The 18,327-nt window shown below is 42.0% G+C and overlaps 2 protein-coding genes and 1 long non-coding RNA gene across 17 annotated transcripts in view; 2 read left to right on the top strand and 1 right to left on the bottom strand.

Annotated features, from left to right (window-relative positions):
• The first annotated feature begins 419 nt into the window (after window positions 1–419).
• LOC130206533 (uncharacterized) lies at window positions 420–3,855 on the top strand. Its single transcript, XR_008834139.1, has 3 exons — window positions 420–499; window positions 659–753; window positions 3,261–3,855. It is a non-coding gene; the product is annotated as an uncharacterized LOC130206533 (long non-coding RNA).
• A 5,513-nt stretch (window positions 3,856–9,368) lies between these two features.
• Window positions 9,369–13,926, bottom strand: LOC130206284 (ras-related protein Rab-17-like). Its single transcript, XM_056434192.1, has 5 exons — window positions 13,538–13,926; window positions 12,431–12,582; window positions 12,204–12,329; window positions 10,317–10,410; window positions 9,369–10,082 (listed from the first exon to the last, which is right to left on the bottom strand). Exons 1-5 carry the CDS (start codon window positions 13,719–13,721, stop codon window positions 9,952–9,954), a joined length of 687 nt encoding a protein of 228 aa, XP_056290167.1. The 5' UTR covers window positions 13,722–13,926; the 3' UTR covers window positions 9,369–9,951.
• A 1,921-nt stretch (window positions 13,927–15,847) lies between these two features.
• The window catches only part of lrrfip1a (leucine rich repeat (in FLII) interacting protein 1a), a 67,367-nt gene continuing 64,887 nt past the window's right edge, over window positions 15,848–18,327 (top strand). For 4 of the 15 annotated variants that reach the window (XM_056423050.1, XM_056423066.1, XM_056423032.1 and 1 more), the window contains exon 1: window positions 15,937–16,420. In XM_056423050.1, coding sequence (XP_056279025.1) covers window positions 16,331–16,420 — 90 coding nt within the window. In that variant the 5' untranslated portion in view covers window positions 15,937–16,330. Of the gene's footprint in view, window positions 16,421–18,327 lie in introns of all 15 variants that reach the window. The other 11 variants (XM_056423118.1, XM_056423143.1, XM_056423082.1 and 8 more) reach the window with 8 other exon arrangements.

The raw sequence follows: 18,327 nt of genomic DNA on the forward strand, positions 1-18,327 counted from the left end.
CAAAGCTGATTGCACTGATACAACATCCAGGTGGAATATCACATATAAATATCTAGTGTTTACATACTCCTGTTTATTCTATACTTTACATACTACAATACATGTCTCAATACATACAATACATTGACATTCAATGACAATCACAATCTGACAATACCCCGTCAACAACACACGGGTGCCTTGCTCCAGGACACATCGACCCCTTGATTGAAAGACAGACCTGCTCACCACTGACCCACAGTCTATTTATTCTGTATTTTACTAGTTTTTTGCACTTTACTGCTGTCTGACCTCCAGGTTAGATGCTAGATACATTTGTTAAAAGTATAATCAAAATCAACCAGAAAGATCATTTCTATCTCCTCAGCAGTTCCGTCTGTAGGTAGATATATTTCCCACATTCTCTTTTATTTTTTTCCCCTCTTTTATTTCCTCTTTGCTGTCTTGCAGTCTGCGATCCCGATCCGAGCGAGAAGACTCAACTACAACTTTCCCACAAGTAAGAGCCGACGCCGCTGGCCCCGAGCCTCCCGCCTGACTCGGAGCGTCTTAACTTAGTTAAACTCAGAAATTGTTTCCAGACTCACTATCTGCGTTTAAAAAGAGAGAGAGAGAGAGAGAGTCATGGCTGGACACTGTAGCTGCTGTATGTTTGCAGGCGAGGTGGACAGGTTTGTGAGAAACTCCTTCTACAGGGGCTCCCTGACCCAGAGGACCCCAGTGGCTCAGCCCAAGACCAAGGCCACCTGTGCGGTATGACGCCACGACACGGTGTTGGGTGCTTTGAAGAGTTCAGTTCCAACTTCATACAGCTACCATTTGAGAACAAATATCTATGAACAAAGTATTTATGGCAACAAAAACGATTTTTCTGTCTGTAAAGATATTGATCGGACAAAGAAAAGAAGTCTGATGTTTTGGGGAATACTTAAATGCTGAGAGTGAGATGAGAAGATTGAGAGCGCTCTCACATCTGCATGTTAAGTGGAGAGCTAGAGTCAGGAAACCAAAGGTCCCATTGGACCCAAAGACTAATTTGTCTGATTTGCCCATTATCTTAAAAAAACAAAAGGCACATTGCTCCGAAAATACTTCCTCTCCCTGCAACAAACAGGAAACACATGAGTAATTACTGAGCAGCATGGATCTGAGCTTCATTAGGCGCTATAGCTGTTGCCCACTCTGGTGGAGGCATATGACCGATGGGCCTTCGGAGCAATGGCTCTTTGTTTTCCAGGCTTTTGGTCCAATGGGAAAAGGTTTAGACCAGGGGCGTTTGTAGGATTCAAGGAAAGGGGGGGCTGAGCCCCAGGGGGAGCGCTACGCCTTTTTAGGGGGGCAGAATTCCCAGGTCATCGTGATATTTTATGCTCATTTGGAGACTATCACTGAGATAAAGATGAACTAGTTCAGTGTCAAATATACCATTCAATGGAGAAACAATATTATAATAATATATATTAATTCAAAGAATAGAGAGATGTCGATAGTTATTTCTTGTATTTTGAATTCTCTCGTTCAGTCTCTCTCACTGGAGAGAGTTTCTAAGTTTCCTTTCATTTGCCTCAAGTAAAGATGAATGTAAGCAGGAAACAATCGTTAATAACTAATTATATACACATTCTGTAACTACCTGGATTTACAAGTTCCCTTGAGCTCACCTCATTGGCTGTAATCCTGGCTGTCGTTGATGAGCGACATTACTTGGCAGAGTAAGAAAGCCGGGGCAGCAGCCTCCCCAAGGTCCTAGTGCCCGGGGAGTTTATCGTTAAGTATGATGACAGGCTATCGGATTGTAATTTGAAGGGGGAGAAAACATACAAACCAGGACACACATATGTAGCATGTTGGATTTATAAATAACGTGTCCATGTGAGAAACAAATGTGTTGAAGCCCCCTTAAAATAGGCCTAACGACGCCCCCAGTTTTGACTATTGGGTTTGGGTATAATGGGCCCCCACAACAATGCACACAGTCCCCCTGGAAACAGTGGAAAACAAGCTAGCATGGCTCTTTGGTAACACAAATAAATCTCCCTCCCAACACCTCCGAAGCTCACGAGTGAACACATCAATAAAGGAATAGTTTCCCTCCTTTACACCACGGGGTGTTGTTTCTATACTCGGGTTAGAGAGCTTTAAGGCTGCTGGTTCTGGTGGAGTTTGTTTCCTTTGGGCCGAACCAGGCTAGCTGTGCTAAGCTACGCTAAAGTAACTGGAAGCTCGTTGTAGCCTTACAGTATGCAATAAGAGTGGTTTTGATTATCTCATCTCTTGGAGAGAAAGCAAATAAGTTAATTTCCTAATATATATATATATATATATATATTTTGTTCTGCAAATGGATGTAACTGTTGGAAAGGAACTCCTCACTGGGCTGCGACTTCTTCTCCTGGTGGATCGTCTGGTGTCGGATTTCCAATCAGGCTTTGTCATGATTTTTAAATGATTTGTACTTCCTTTTAATTTTTGCTTCTTCTGTTTCAATCAGATTTACACATTCTGGCGCCATTCTTGCATTTTTGAGAATGTATGATTAACTTTATTCAGTTGTTCAATTCAGCCAATATTAAAATTAATTTAATTTAAAATTTAATATCCTTAATTTTTCATACCTACTACATGTTTTCGGACTGAATTTAAACACATCATGGATTCTACCAAAAGGTTGCATTAGATTCGGGGGCGGAACCCCGGTTATGAAAAGTATACGGCCGTTTATTGTGATCTATTATAAGAATGTAAAGCACATGTCGCTGCTTTGTCTGCCAAGATGTCTGAAAAGCTCTTAAAATTAATTATCAAGATTTGAAAGACAGCCATGTCAAAAGAAAAGTTAAATCTTCTTCAACTGTGAATGAGCCTTTTTTTCTCCATGCTTCAGCTTTTAATAGTGTTTGTGCAATATGCAAACAAACAGGCTGCGGTCCAATCTCCAGCTGGAACAACAAGGCCTGCTGAGTGATTTATCCTTTAATGTGCATTAAATCCGTAGTTAAGTTTATTTTCTATAACCTGAAGTGATCGCTCACAGCACTATGATTCATACGTCATCAACAGGTGTGTTCGTCTCATACACCCCGTGGGTTCAGATCCTTATGTTGGCCTCTCGTTGCTACGAATGACTTCATGACTAACAATGAATCAGTTAACCCAATCAAAGCACGCAAAGATTGATGATCTTATTGCTAATTACAGCCAATCATTGTTTGTTTCTTTCCCGTCTCTCTCTCTCTCTCTCTCTCTCTCTCTGATTGCAGAAACCAGTCATGATGCAGGACCAATGAGGAGGAGGCTGAGCATCATGTGACCACATTTGTCATTAAGCTGATGTTAAACAGCAGAGAGCGTCAGCTGTGCCTACATTTATATTTATATTAGTTGTGCTATTTTACTGGGATTGATACCACACTGTATGCACTAATGTTGCCTGACCTGCATCTTAGTGTGTACTCAGCCATTAATGCACATAGATAGATAGATAGATATGTACTTTATTAATCCCCAAGGGGAAATTTGTCGTAACAGTAGCAGCACCAATAAACTAAACACACAAGAATAAAAAATAAAATATAAAAAACAGGGATGAAAGATAAAGATGTATACAAGTGAAATATATAGATGTATACAAGAAGTATACAAAGTAAAACATAAAATAAAATATATATGTATATATACAACATATATGCATACACACTACACAATACAATACTAATGACAAATTAAATTAAATATTAAATATAGACAGTGTGCAAAATGCAAAGTGTGTGTATGTGTGTAGTGTAAATGAAAATAAAATGTGTGTGTATGTGTGTAGTGTAAATAAATAAATGAAATGTGTGAAGTGCAGATCAACATAGTGTGGATATGAAGTTATTATTGTAGTTATTGCACTACGATCTGGCAAGAGGTGATCTGTTATAGAGCATCATAGCCGCCGGCAGGAATGTTCTCCTGTATCTGTCCTTGTGGCAGCGGAGCGTGAGGAGACGTCTGGAGAAAGTCCTCCTCTGTCCCTGTAGGAGGTGGTGGAGAGGGTGGTCCGGGTTGTCCAATATGGACACAGTTTCTTCAACGTCCTCCTCTCCACCACCTGTTCCAGGTGCTCCAGCTGGCAGCCGATGATGGAGCCAGCCTTCCTAACCAGTTTGTTAAGACGGCTGGTGTCACCGGCTCGATGCTGCTCCCCAGCAGACAATGGCAAAGTGCAGCACACTGGCCACAACCGACTGGTAGAATAACTCCAGCATCTTGCTGCACACGTTGAAGGATCGAAGCTTTCTCAGGAAAAAGAGTCGACTCATCCCCTTCTTGTACACAGTGTTGATGTTGGCCTTCCAGTTCAGTCGGCTGTCGATGGAGACGCCCAGGTACTGGTCCTCCTCCACCATGTCCACGTCCACTCCCAGGACACTCAGAGGTGTAGGAGCAGTCGCCTTCCTCCTGAAGTCCACCACCATCTCTCTGGTCTTGGCCACGTTCAGCCGCAGGTGGTTCTCATCGGCCCACTTTACAAAGTCACTCACCACTGCCCTGTACTCCTCCTCCCGTCCATCCCTAATACACCCGACCACTGCAGAGTCATCAGAGTACTTCTGCAGATGGCATGACTCCGTGTTGTACTGGAAGTCACTGGTACATACACCGTACTCTGCAAAAGCTTTCACGTTTCCTGTTTTTTTAAACTCATTTTTTTAAATGTAGTTTTCAACAACATAACAATATGTATTTTCATACAGTCACTTTCTTTGTCAATGTTTCAGGAGTATGTCTTGGTACACGTGATATTCAGGTACACAACACAAAGAAAAACACACATCATATGGTGCTCACTCCAAAAAGAAGAAGAAGAAGATGAGGGGAAATATGGATAATAACGCAGACAAAGTAATGACGTACAAATAGTTAATTTAAATAAGTATTGTCCACTCCTGAGTATTGTATTGTATTAATCTGACATCTAAAATTGTTTGAAATTAAAACATTTCCAGATTAAAGCAACATTTTAAATGGTGCTATTTGCAGCCAGTCTAAAACGTGCAATAACAAATAACATTCTAAATATATTTACATTATCTTTTTTTCTTTCTTTTCTTTCTACTTTTTTGTGATGTTTTCTTAATATACAGAAAACTCAAATATCCTATTTCTAAATATTAGAATATCATGTTTCAAATGTTTGATTTTGTATACTGCCATCACAGTTGCTCGGCTACTATCATTATAATAAAGTTAAACATGTCAATAGTATAGGCCTGTCTCATACGGTTAGATGGTGATGTATATGAATACAAATAAATATGTACACTGATGCACAGTGTATGTATTATGGTACAATATTTAAATGCACTCTATAGTAAACGTGTGAATTGTCTGATCTTCTCTTCGTGTATTTATGCCAATGAGAGCTACATCATCGACACACAATCAGTCATTTTATATTTAAGGAATTATTTGGAAGAAGTGGGGTTGAATGAGGTTGTGCTCCATAGTCGCAGTACCGAAGACACGATCTCTCTGCAAAGTCACCATTCACAAAAACAATCATTTTAATTCCCAGGGTTGTGGTTTGTTTGTGTGCTTGTGTGACGTCAGTGATCCAGACTGACCCCTCAGAACACCGACGTCCCACAACAACAGACAAGCTGACCCGGCGAGGCAGCGGCAGACCAGAATGTCCTGCCAAGTGCAATTACTGTTGTTGTCAATGGAGTCAGGTGACATTGAAGGGAGCATCCATACTGGCTTCAGTGTCCTATAGGAATGGGCTGTATGAGGGCAAGGTAAAGCAGTGAAACAATGGGTTTTGTTATATATATAATTTTTTATTATTATTTTTTTTAATTAATATATACATATATATATATTTTATATATAGAGATTAAACTATATATTTTTTGTTATATATATTTTATATATATAATATATTTTTTTAATGTATTAATATATAAATATATATAAATATTTTATATATATAAATTAAACTATATATATATATATATATAACTTTGTCCACTTTGATGCGTAGGACCGCTGAACAAGCAATTACAGCAGGTTATATTTGAGAATGTACGTTTGCAAAAGTTGTTTTTAATGTTTTAGTTCATAATGCCTCTTCATCGTCATCACAGTCTCCGATTGACCAATTACCTTTTGTCATTTTACAATTACAGCTTTATTAATGGAGTACAACATCCACCAAATGGCATTAAATGATTGGCATGTGTGAGTCTCTGTGTTTGCATGTGTGAGTCTTTGTGTTTGCATGTGTGAGTCTTTGTGTTTGCATGTGTGAGTCTTTGTCTTTGCATGTGTGTCTTTGCATGTGTGAGTCTTTGTCTTTGCATGTGTGAGTCTTTGTGTTTGCATGTGTGAGTCTTTGTGTTTGCATGTGTGAGTCTGTTTGTGTACATGTGTGAGTCTGTTTGTGTGCATGTGTGAGTCTGTTTGTGTACATGTGTGAGTCTGTTTGTGTGCATGTGTGAGTCTGTTTGTGTACATGTGTGAGTCTCTGTGTGTGCATGTGTGAGTCTTTGTGTTTGCATGTGTGAATCTGTGTTTGCATGTGTGAGTCTTTGTGTTTGCATGTGTGAGTCTCTGTGTTTGCATGTGTGAGTCTTTGTGTTTGCCTGTGTGAGTCTTTGTGTTTGCATGTGTGAGTCTCTGTGTTTGCATGTGTGAGTCTTTGTGTTTGCATGTGTGAGTCTTTGTGTTTGCATGTGTGAGTCTTTGTGTTTGCATGTGTGAGTCTCTGTGTTTGTATGTGTGAGTCTTTGTGTTTGCATGTGTGAGTCTTTGTGTTTGCATGTGAGTCTTTGTGTTTGCATGTGAGTCTTTGTGTTTGCATGTGTGAGTCTTTGTGTTTGCATGTGTGAGTCTTTGTGTTTGCATGTGTGAGTCTCTGTGTTTGTATGTGTGAGTCTTTGTGTTTGCATGTGTGAGTCTTTGTGTTTGCATGTGTGAGTCTTTGTGTTTGCATGTGAGTCTTTGTCTTTGCATGTGTGAGTCTCTGTGTTTGCATGTGTGAGTCTTTGTGTTTGCATGTGTGAGTCTTTGTCTTTGCATGTGTGAGTCTTTGTGTTTGCATGTGTGAGTCTCTGTGTTTGTATGTGTGAGTCTTTGTGTTTGCATGTGTGAGTCTCTGTGTTTGTATGTGTGAGTCTTTGTGTTTGCATGTGTGAGTCTCTGTGTTTGCATGTGTGAGTCTTTGTGTTTGCATGTGTGAGTCTCTGTGTTTGCATGTGTGAGTCTTTGTGTTTGCATGTGTGAGTCTTTGTGTTTGCATGTGTGAGTCTTTGTGTTTGCATGTGTGAGTCTCTGTGTTTGCATGTGTGAGTCTTTGTGTTTGCATGTGTGAGTCTTTGTGTTTGCATGTGTGAGTCTCTGTGTTTGCATGTGTGAGTCTTTGTGTTTGCATGTGTGAGTCTTTGTGTTTGCATGTGTGAGTCTTTGTGTTTGCATGTGTGAGTCTCTGTGTTTGCATGTGTGAGTCTCTGTGTGTGCATGTGTGAGTCTCTGTGTTTGCATGTGTGAGTCTTTGTGTTTGCATGTGTGAGTCTTTGTGTTTGCATGTGTGAGTCTCTGTGTGCATGTGTGAGTCTCTGTGTGTGCATGTGTGAGTCTCTGTGTGCATGTGTGAGTCTCTGTGTGCATGTGTGAGTCTCTGTGTGTGCATGTGTGAGTCTCTGTGTGTGCATGTGTGAGTCTCTGTGTGTGCATGTGTGAGTCTCTGTGTTTGCATGTGTGAGTCTTTGTGTTTGCATGTGTGAGTCTTTGTGTTTGCATGTGTGAGTCTTTGTGTTTGCATGTGTGAGTCTCTGTGTGCATGTGTGAGTCTGTTTGTGTGCATGTGTGAGTCTGTGTTTGTATGTGTGAGTCTCTGTGTTTGCATGTGTGAGTCTTTGTGTTTGCATTTGCAATTATTGAGTCTGATCTGACCCCATATTGCACAACGTTGGTAAAATGTGAAACATCAGTTCTGGAGGTTTCCATCTCCCGGATTGATCTTCTCCTCATGGCGACTTCATCCGGTCCCAGCGGTCCCTCCGCTCAGCGCGAGGTGTTCCTGTGTCCCCGTGAAGCCTGGCGGCCCAGGCGAGGACCGGCGGGCCGGTTTCCATCAGCGCAGGAAAGCTGACGGTCGTCCCTGAAGATCTCGGCACTGTTCTAAATCACTCGGGATTGAACTTTCTCTTTTTTTTTTAAGCCCACATTTGGAGCCATCATGAGTGTCCGGAGATGACATGAGAGGATGTTGTTCAAAGAGCAAGTGAATCCATGCATGCTCAGCGAGTTTAATACAAAACAGATCATCAAGCATTTAGATAAAATGGAAACAACATCCCCGTTTTGGTTTATGGAATGAACCCATAATCATTCATGTGATTTGTTTTTTAGAGGACTAAACCAGTATCTGCTCTTTCTTAGACACAGCAGCTACTGGTTTAGTCATTTAAAAAACAAATCTCATTAGTTTGATTCAGACCCAAGTGGTTTCAGGGTGAGTTATGACATTTGGTTTTGCTTCAGTTCGGGTCTAGACAGAAATATGCAGACTCTTTCTCTCTCTCCTTAACTTCTTGTTCGCTCTGTATTTATCGTCTGAATATGAAAACATTTAGTTGAATTTTTATTTGACAAGAAGACCTGTGGTTATTTGTGGTCTGCATCCAACCACGCCCACTTCCTGTCTATGAACTGATTCCCTTCAAGTTAAAGGTACTTTTAACTGGCTATGAAACAGTTTGAATGTTCTGCTCACGGCTCGATATGAACTGCATAAGCATCCATTACGCTGGTGGAGGCCCGGGTTGTATTGCTGGGCCCGCCGGAGGGATATGGAGGCACGGGGAGAACCAGAACCAGGACTGACTGACAGACTCTGCTGCAGAAGAATAAGAGGTTTTGAAAGGGAGTCTGGCGCTCAGAAACACTACCACCTCCCTCCACAGGGGGCGCCATAATCAACACAAATTGAGTTTGTGGTAGTAGCTTTAAGCACGAGTTGCACTTCAGACAAAGGAGGACATCTACTCAACATGTTGGTGCATGTGTCCACGTCTTGATTCCTACTATATTTAAATGTGCTTTAAGTTACTGTTATTGTGGTTGTTTTATTTATTGTATCTTTGTTTATAGTGACAGTTACACAACCTCCAAGCAACTGACGGTAATGTTCTGTATACGCCAACTTCTTGGGGGCGGTATTACTCTTCATCCTGTATGTGTTTGCAAAATCAATAAAAAAAGATTTAAACCAAATACATGAAATGAAGCTTCTTCACACATTAAGCTATTTAAATATTTTGTTTAATATCTATGCAACTATCTTCTTTTTTTAAACAATAAAAACAAATCAGCTACTCGAATAAATGTGGGAGTTCTTTATTTACTATGAAAGTATGTATCACAAATGTATCTCTCACAGTACTTATGCTACTCCCCCACTCAGGGACAAAGGAAATAATTCCCAATCCAGACCAGCAGAACGCAGCACATGGTCGCATACTGGGAATACTTACAGAATGGGTACTGTTCAAATTACATTTTTTATTGTTTTTATTGAACTTGAAAAGGGAAACGTGGCAACCACACTCAACGGAACCGTTCTCCGGGTCTCGGGTTTCAATCTGATCACAGGCAGGAGACCCTAAATGAGGATAATCTGAATCAGACCAACATCTGGCACGGACAGAGACTCTAGGGGGTTGGTCCTGAACCCAATGAGGACAAATCCATCCGACACGTGGAACACGAGGACGTAACCTGCATTAAGTCAAATAACCTGAATACGTGTTTGAATGCAGTGGTGTGCCTCCAATCAATCAAACAGAGGACCAAAGATTCAGCATCTACAGGCATTTCCTTTTATTTACTCCAGATGTGTTTCGTGTATACCAGCGGCCCGTGTGTCAGGAGGCGAGCAGCCGTGCAGCTGATGGTCCCAGAGGTTCAGGGACCAACTTTGCAACAGGACCCCAGAGGAGTGATCGTGTCTCTGCGACGCAGATCCACATGTGGCGTCTCCGTCCACGCCGGCAGACCTCCCTGCTGCGCTGCCGTACACTCGTGCACTCTGTGGGCTGAAATCCGACCTCCGTTAGCGAAGACGAGCATGTTCACGAGCATGCCGTCGCGTCAGAGGCCCAGGAGTTTAAGCTTCAAAGGAAAACTGCCACCTCAGAACTTACAGCATGTGATCATATGTTACCGTTTTCATCACGTGGATAATTGTGTCGAGATGAGCGATAAAGCAGCGTCACACGTGCATCGACTGCTCTCTAGTGGTAGGAGCAGTTCCTTTGAGGCTCACTCACCTACAGCGAGCAGCAGCTCGTGGACCTGATCCCCCGACAGGGCCGACGTCTCTGTGAACAACAGGCCCCGGTCATCGGCCAGACTGCGTCCTTCCTGTATGATGAACAAACGAATGAAAAGATGTCACAGATTCAAATGTACAGTTGATGTCTTAAAATATATATACTGTACACTACCGTTCAAAAGTTTGGGGTCACATAGAAACTTTGTTTCAATGAAGATAACATTAAATTAATCATAAATGCTCTCTCTACATAGTTAATGTGTAAATGACTATTCTCTGGTGTTAATGAAGTCTCTACAGAGGTGTTTGAGGCCCATCTCCAGTGTTCTAATGGTACATTGTGTTATCGCCTTAGAAGACTAACGGAGGGGTAGAAAAACCTCAAAACCCCTTTTTATGTGAGCGCAGCTGAAAACAGTTATGCTGGTGAGAGAAGTTATAAAACTGGCCTTCCTTTGAGAGACAAGTTTGAAGAACAACATTAATATTTACAATAATAATCATTATTTCTAACCTTGTCAATGTCTTGGCTATATTTTATATTCACTTTGCAATTCATTTGATAAATAAAGGGGGGAGTTTTAATGGAAAACACAAAATGGTCTGGGTGACCCCAAACTTGTTGAACAGTAGTGTAAATATATACATATATATATTAGGGCTGTGAAACGATTAAAAATGTTAATCAAATTAATCACAGGTTTCTGTAGATTAATCATGATTAATCACATATTACCGATATTCTCTGTATATTTTTGTGAGAACATAAAGATTTATGACAAAAGACGGATATATACATTTATACACAGGGGTGCACATAACTTGCTCACCAGTGTGCGCGCATCGCGGCTGAGCTCTGCCGCGCGCGAGCCGAGAAGAGTTGTTGACAGGGGGGGGGGGTGCAAGTGACTTTTTTTCATCCCGATGTGCGCGCACACGCCGGCATCGGAGCTCTGCGGCGCGCGAGACGTAGATCGGAGTCGTGTTAACGCGACACGTAGAGACAAAATGACATGCTGCTGTAGAGACGACCAACAACAGACGTATTGGAAGCTCATTCTGAGCATGCGTTAAATGCGTTTTAAAAAATTAACTAATTAATCCTGTAATTTAATCATAACGTGTTATTTTTCACAGCACTAATATATATATATATATATATTAGGGCTGTCAGCATTACCGCGTTAATCTATGCGATTAATTTGGCCGCGTTAACGCACTAAAATATTTTAACGCAATTAACGCAACTTTGTTTACTTCCGGTGTTCGTTGAAGTTTTTTCACTCCCCTGAATTTCAAAATAAGGAGCAGAAATCAGTTTAAACTCGTGGATTAATCAACAGGGTTTCCTCCTGCGCTTCTTCCTCCCGTCTGCTCCTCCGACCCACAGAGAGACAGAGGGGCGACGTGTCGGGTGACGCGGCGCGGAAAGACCTCGTCACACGAAACCTTCAACGTGATTTGTCAATCCGTTTGTCTGTCAACATTTTGCGAAAAAACCACTCAGTAAATCACAAAGACCTCCCCACCACACAGGTGAGGCTCATTAGCAACCTGTCAGTCAGAAGCCAGTCAGTTTACCAAGGCCACTGGTTCTGCTGTTGTTCAGTGTTAAAGATGACAGGACCAATGGGGTCTCAATATACTTCTTTTTTTTACTAATCTGGATGTTTCACTGAAGAAACAATTTATCATCCACAATATTAAATACCTCGCTGGCACTTTATAGGTCGGAGCCTCTTTGAAAACACAGCTCTGTGTGAAGTTTTGTCTTTAAAAAGAAGAAAAACAAGAATTTCAAAATGTGCGATTAATTAGTTTTTTTTATTTTATCGATTGACAGCCCTAATATATATATATATGTCTGTACAGGTGTGTGTACCTGCACTGAGACTTGTCGACCCTGGGCCTGGTCCACCTTGTTGCCGACCAGCCACACGACGGTGGATCCGGGGACGTACTGCTTCTCCAGCTCTTTGAGCCACACTTGAGCTCTCACGAAGGTTTTCTACGGCGACACACACAACGCTCAACGACACCATGTGGCACAAAGCACAAGCACCACGAGCCCCTTCTGTGTGTTCAGGTGTCGGCTCCTGGTGTTTTTACCCTCTGGCTGATGTCGTAGACCAGGAGCGCCGCGTGGGCCCCTCGGTAGTACAGCGGGGTGACGCTGTGGTACTTCTCCGACCCCGCCGTGTCCCAGATCTCAAAGCGAAGAATGGCATCACTCAGATGCACCGCCCGGGTCAGGTAGGCACCTGAGGGAGAGGAGGGGGTGTCGGGGTAATTGCAGCCGAATTGTGGCTGCAATTACCCTGTTTTGCACTGAATATATTTTCAAGATTTTAACAATAAAGTGAAACCTCTAAAAAATAAACAAAATACGTTCAAATATTTGGTAATAAAGAGTTTTACGCTGCATATCTTTTCACAAAAATTATGTTCAACCTTTGCAAAACAAAACGAGTGCAGATGTGTGTGAGTCATCGCGTGTTATCATTATTAAACGCTGCAATGAGCTCTCCACGAAACCTCTTATTAAAACGGGGTTGCAGGCTTGATACGGCCACTCTCAATAAAGCTCAATGTTGAGCTTTTATTTTGAAGGGCAACAGCAGGAACGCCGAACTCACGGAGGTAAGACCTGAAGCTGGCAAGTAGCCAAGAATCTCGGCCGTCACGCATGCACAGCATAGCCTGTTAACGCCGTAACGTAAACATGTCCACTAAAGTACAGACATCATGTCACTCTTTATTTATGAATGACTTAGTTGTATGTCTGTGTACTTTTATAATATGTGAAGTTCTAAATAAAGGTCTTGAAATAAAAAGAATCTGCATTTCCCCTCGCGCCCCACCTGTAATGCCTTGGCGCACCACTAGAGGGGCGCGCCCCACAGTTTGAGAACTGGTCTACGGAGATGTTCCTGGTTCATATTTGCAATTTAGCTAGTGACATTCTTTTTATTGTAATCAGTAGATATTAACATGTGTATGAAACACACTAATGGTCGTTTCCACCGCTTCCAATCTTCATGCTAAACTAGCTACTCTGACTGCAGTTTCCTATTTAGCTACCTCGTATACATGGAAGTGATCAAACGTTAGATCTTCTAATCCAAGCACGGCATTTTCAAAACATTTAAGAAATATTTAGTTTTCTACTTCTCAGTATTAATGTCACTGTGTGAGCTCTGAGTGTCGTCTACTCACAGCCCACAGTGGGCGATGTGCTCCTGAACTCATCCGTGGCAAATCGCAGTGCCAGGCTGGACTTTCCCACACCGGAGCTTCCCAGAAGCACCATCTTCACCCGGAGGGTCTGCCCTGGTCTACTGGAGGTGTCACTGCGGAGCCGGACTCCTCTTCCTGGACCCCCGGGGAGCTTTTCTCCCATCAAAAGTTCCCTTCACTCCAAAAGAGTGAGAGAATACAGACGGACAAGAGAGGAAAAATGCCCAAGAAGGCCTCGATTCATCAGTCAGTGTCTTTCCTGTTCAGCAGCAACAGCTACTCCAGATGGCAGAGGAGAGTTCATGTTCTTCTTTGTTGTGCTTCCCTGTATTACAACAAAATACAAGTAAAACCAAAGTCCAGTCCTGGAAACATTTCACTTCCTTATACACACCCGCAACTAGGTCATAAACACTCCCAGGCCACTCTGAGCCAGAAACCACATGCACTTTATTATGAATTACACTTAGGGCTTTTTTAAGGTGTGCAAACATTACATAATTTTGTTTTCCAAATGTTTTTGTTGTCTAGTTCTCGTCCACCGAGCTATTATAATTCAACTGCTACGTGTCAGCTACAAACAGAAGCCGACTTTTCTTTTTTTTAAAGAGAAACAAGTTATTTATCAGATCCTTGTTACTTTAAATATAATGATTTACATATTCATTTCCTCTAACAACTAGATGCCATTAGAAATTACACTCAGAAATGTCCCTTTGACTTGACTTCACATAGACTGCAGCGTTGCTATCTCCTTGCAATATACTGCATCAACACCAGAGGGCGCCATTGCAGCACCCCATCCCAGTTGGTAATAATACAGGTTCAGTCTATGAACGTGTGTTCAATCCATCCGCTGAAATTATTATATTTGTAAACCATCGCCACGTCTTATTAAGATTTTAAAATAAACAAATATTGGCATTCCAGAAAAAAACAATCTGGCCCAATTAGCACCACAAATACAACCTGTGATATGATCATATAATAATACAAACTATTAGATATATCCTCTTAATACAAAATATAAGTGGATACAAATATGCAAAACAATTTCATATAAAAAAAACCGTATAATTAGATAGGAAATATAACTTTGATGAGAGTGTAAACATATCACAACAGAACGGGGTTTCAGAAGTTCCAAACTGACACCGTGATACCACACACAAAGTATCTGGTGACGTCACGATCAACTCTCCATTGACACTCTATATATCGCGCCATTACATCAAGAGTCCGGGATCTGCACTGCGCCCATTGTTGATCTCTCGAGCACCTCCAGGCTGTGTGCAGAGTTCGCTGGTCATCCTTATAAATAGCTCAGGGGTTATGAGGGATGTGGCTTCTGGCTGAAACTCAACCCCACCGACAGAGCGCGCGTCCAGCGGTGGATGCTGCGTTCACGTGCTTTGCGTAAACTGGGCGCACCGAATCAACACGCGTTGTTTAAATTTGGGAAAACGTGTGTGGTTTATTTAAGTGAATGACATACTAGACTTCCATAACATATCACCCCAAAAAAATATCTCACAAAGCAACAGACTGTCTGTGATATCAAGTATTTCCTTTCCAAAAAGGGGATATCAGAGTTATGCAAGAAAATAAATGCAAGAGGACGTGTAGGGGACGTGTCCCCGTGTGTGTGATTGCCTCTCGGTGATTGTAGCCGAGGATTAGATAGATAGATAGATAGATGGATACTTTATTAATCCCGAGGGAAATTTAGGTCATCCAGTAGTTTATACACTTAACTTAACTCACAAACATACATACACAAATCACAGTAGAATCACAGTAGAAACACAATACACATAGGGAGAACATGTTCACAGGGAGTAGGGTGTATACAGATATTATACAGATATTACAGTGTGTGCAAAGTGATATAAATAGTACAGTCTGTGCAATGGGCTAGTATAGCCAGTAAAAAGAGTAAAAAGAGTAAAAAGATTAAAAAGATGGACAGTGGGATGGGAAAATAAAGAGCTGAGAAGAGGAGGGGAGACCGAGGTAGACTCATGCAGAGAAGTCCATCTCCCTCCCCCATTACTGCAGCTCATTGGGGCAGCTACCATGCAAAGGGACTTTACTAATTGACCTGCGTTTCTATTGTGTCCCATATGTCCGACACCAAGTGAAGGCGTCTTGATTGAGTGCAGAATTTGAAGTCCGTCAGTGTGACAGGTTCGAGGTTCTGGTGTGAGTCCGTCAGGTGGGGCAGTCCTACCGCACGAGGCAGTTCAACACGTCACAAAGTTCCGCTACAGTTAAAGTGTTTTAATGTCGGTGTTTGTCACATCTATTTACTCATAGACAGACCCGCAGCGCGCGGAGACGCCACAAAGGGGCGTCGTGAACGGTTCCGACTGAACTGGCACGTAAACGCACCAGAGGCGCACGTGGAGCCGACGCAGTTTGAACCGGACCGCCTCGCGAGCTCCTGCGTCGTGCCAGAAACACATGAAGAAGTGTAGCAAGAAAAGGAAAAGAAAAGAAAGCAGAAAGGAAACGGATGTGTGACAATGAGCCACGCGGTGAACGCGACCACGCGCGCTTTGTTGTTTCGGGTTTTATGTTTTTTAATCTCCTCTCGTTCACTTTGATGTTTTAGCGACACATGAGAGCGGCGAGCGAGGAGTTTAGCTCGCGTGACGTCACGGCTGCGTTTTGGGATTATTCGACGCGCTCTTTGGACCACAAAGTGGGACTTTTTTTCTCTTTTTTTTAAAACCGACGGCGAGTGGACAAGTATCCGAGAAACGAAAGCTGATGGGGACTCAGGGCACCGGGCGGAAAAGGTCCTCCAAGAAGGAGAAGTCGACGGCGGAGGACGATGCCCTCAACCTCATCGCGAGAGACGTGAGTGGACAAGTTTACTTTCTTTTATCTTGAGGTTCAACATGTCGAATGAATCCCTCCTGTCCGCTCTGGGGTAAAGAGTCCGAGGACTGGCGCTCCTTGCGGAACATATGAGCCCAAAACCTGCATGACACACGCACGCGCACCAGTCACAAATAGCCCTCCGCTGTCTGCCCCGTAGACTATAAATTCCATTAGCGCCTCTGAGATGTTAGATGTCCAGACTGTGTAATTCAATTCAGTTTTTCAATTCAATTCATTTTCTTTTGTATAGCCCATTTTCACAAATTACAAATTAGTCTCAGAGTGCTTTACAATCTGTACACATAGACATCCCTGACCCACTTCCTGTTTGAACATGAACGTGTGGGGACTTGTGTTGCCTGGAGACACAGTTGCATGCAGGCTGTGTGTGTTTTATTAGTTTCAACTCTATTCAAGAGCTGGAAACTATATAATTAACAAGCTGAAGACTTGTTGTACTTCCTGTACATGTTCATGTCAACAGGACAATGACACAACATCATGAAAGAAAGAAAGATGATCTGATAATGCACACACACAAACAAACACCTTGGATGCTCCTTTTTATTTTTAAATATGCAGTATCCACTTTACGTGAACATAACAAGCAGTTTGATTGATAAGAATATAACCGCAGTTTGACGGGGTTTGACTGTTGTGTTGTTAAACTGATTTATCATTCATATATTGCAACCAAATAATATCGTAAATCTATCGTTACTGTATTGTACACTTGGACATTAAAGTGTGATGGTAGTAATCCTCCTAGTTAGATCTCTATCTTATTTTTCTTTCCTTCTTTTTTCTTCTTTGGTTTATTTGATACGGGACAGTCGGAGCACATTAATAAAAACATTTCTGTAAATGTGAGTTATTATCCGAGAGGCTGTTTTTCCATCTGTAGTCCCGAGAGATCAGATGTCATAAAATAAACCTAAAAACATACGATTACATATACAATGTTGACACAATATTTACGCTTTCCAATGACAAACAATTAATAGCGAGAATGGTGATTATACTCTCAGACATTGTCAAGTACTAACAAGCCATGCAACAAAGCAAATAAGATAAGGGACTGAATATTAAAATGGACAGAATAAAAACATCATGTGAGAGACAATAAAAGCATGCAGAGTAACTGAAATGTATAACAGCAGACAGATAGGTAAACAACAACAAGAGTTCTTGTTATTCGGACCTACAGAGGACTCGAAAGGTTTCAGCCAGTGAGGTTTCAGCCTTTCATGTCCACGAGTCTTCTCCTCCTCAATAATACATGACCCAATGCTGGCAGCAGTATACACACACGATGGTTTGCTAACCTCAAAGTCAGGTCGAGACGAGTTTACACCGTTTCAAGTGCTATAATCTCTTTATTGTGATGCGTCTGGTGTGTTTGAGGGTAAGTTAATGTTTTGTGTGGTAGGAATAAACAACTCGGGTGTCGTCAGCTTCCTTTAAAAAAAAGAAAAAGTGTGACACCCTGCACGCTCTTGAAAACACGGGGCGGAAAATCAATATTTGTGTTTTTGATAACAAAGCTCAACGCCGAGCACATGTACAGAAAGCACAGACAGCAGTGGGCCCGTGGTCCAGTGTTTTGTCACAAAGATCAAACCTCGTGTTCATCGTCACGTTCAAATGGTTCCTGGGTGAGGAGACGTGGAGCGTGTGATGTAGGAAGTCCCCCAACGTCACGGCGCTGTGTCGCACCTGCCGTGTGAACAATACACAACGCTGCTTCCTTTACTTGTTTTACGGTTGCTTGGTGTTAGCCTGGTGAGCATGCCTGGTACAGATGCTAAAGTAGACGCTACGGGTCTGTTTTCATTCATCTATGATCAAGTTGTCGTCATTAATCTCTAGTTATGTTTTTTTTA

This window comes from Pseudoliparis swirei, chromosome 2 (assembly GCF_029220125.1).
Source record: "Pseudoliparis swirei isolate HS2019 ecotype Mariana Trench chromosome 2, NWPU_hadal_v1, whole genome shotgun sequence".
Classification (NCBI taxonomy): domain Eukaryota; kingdom Metazoa; phylum Chordata; class Actinopteri; order Perciformes; family Liparidae; genus Pseudoliparis; species Pseudoliparis swirei.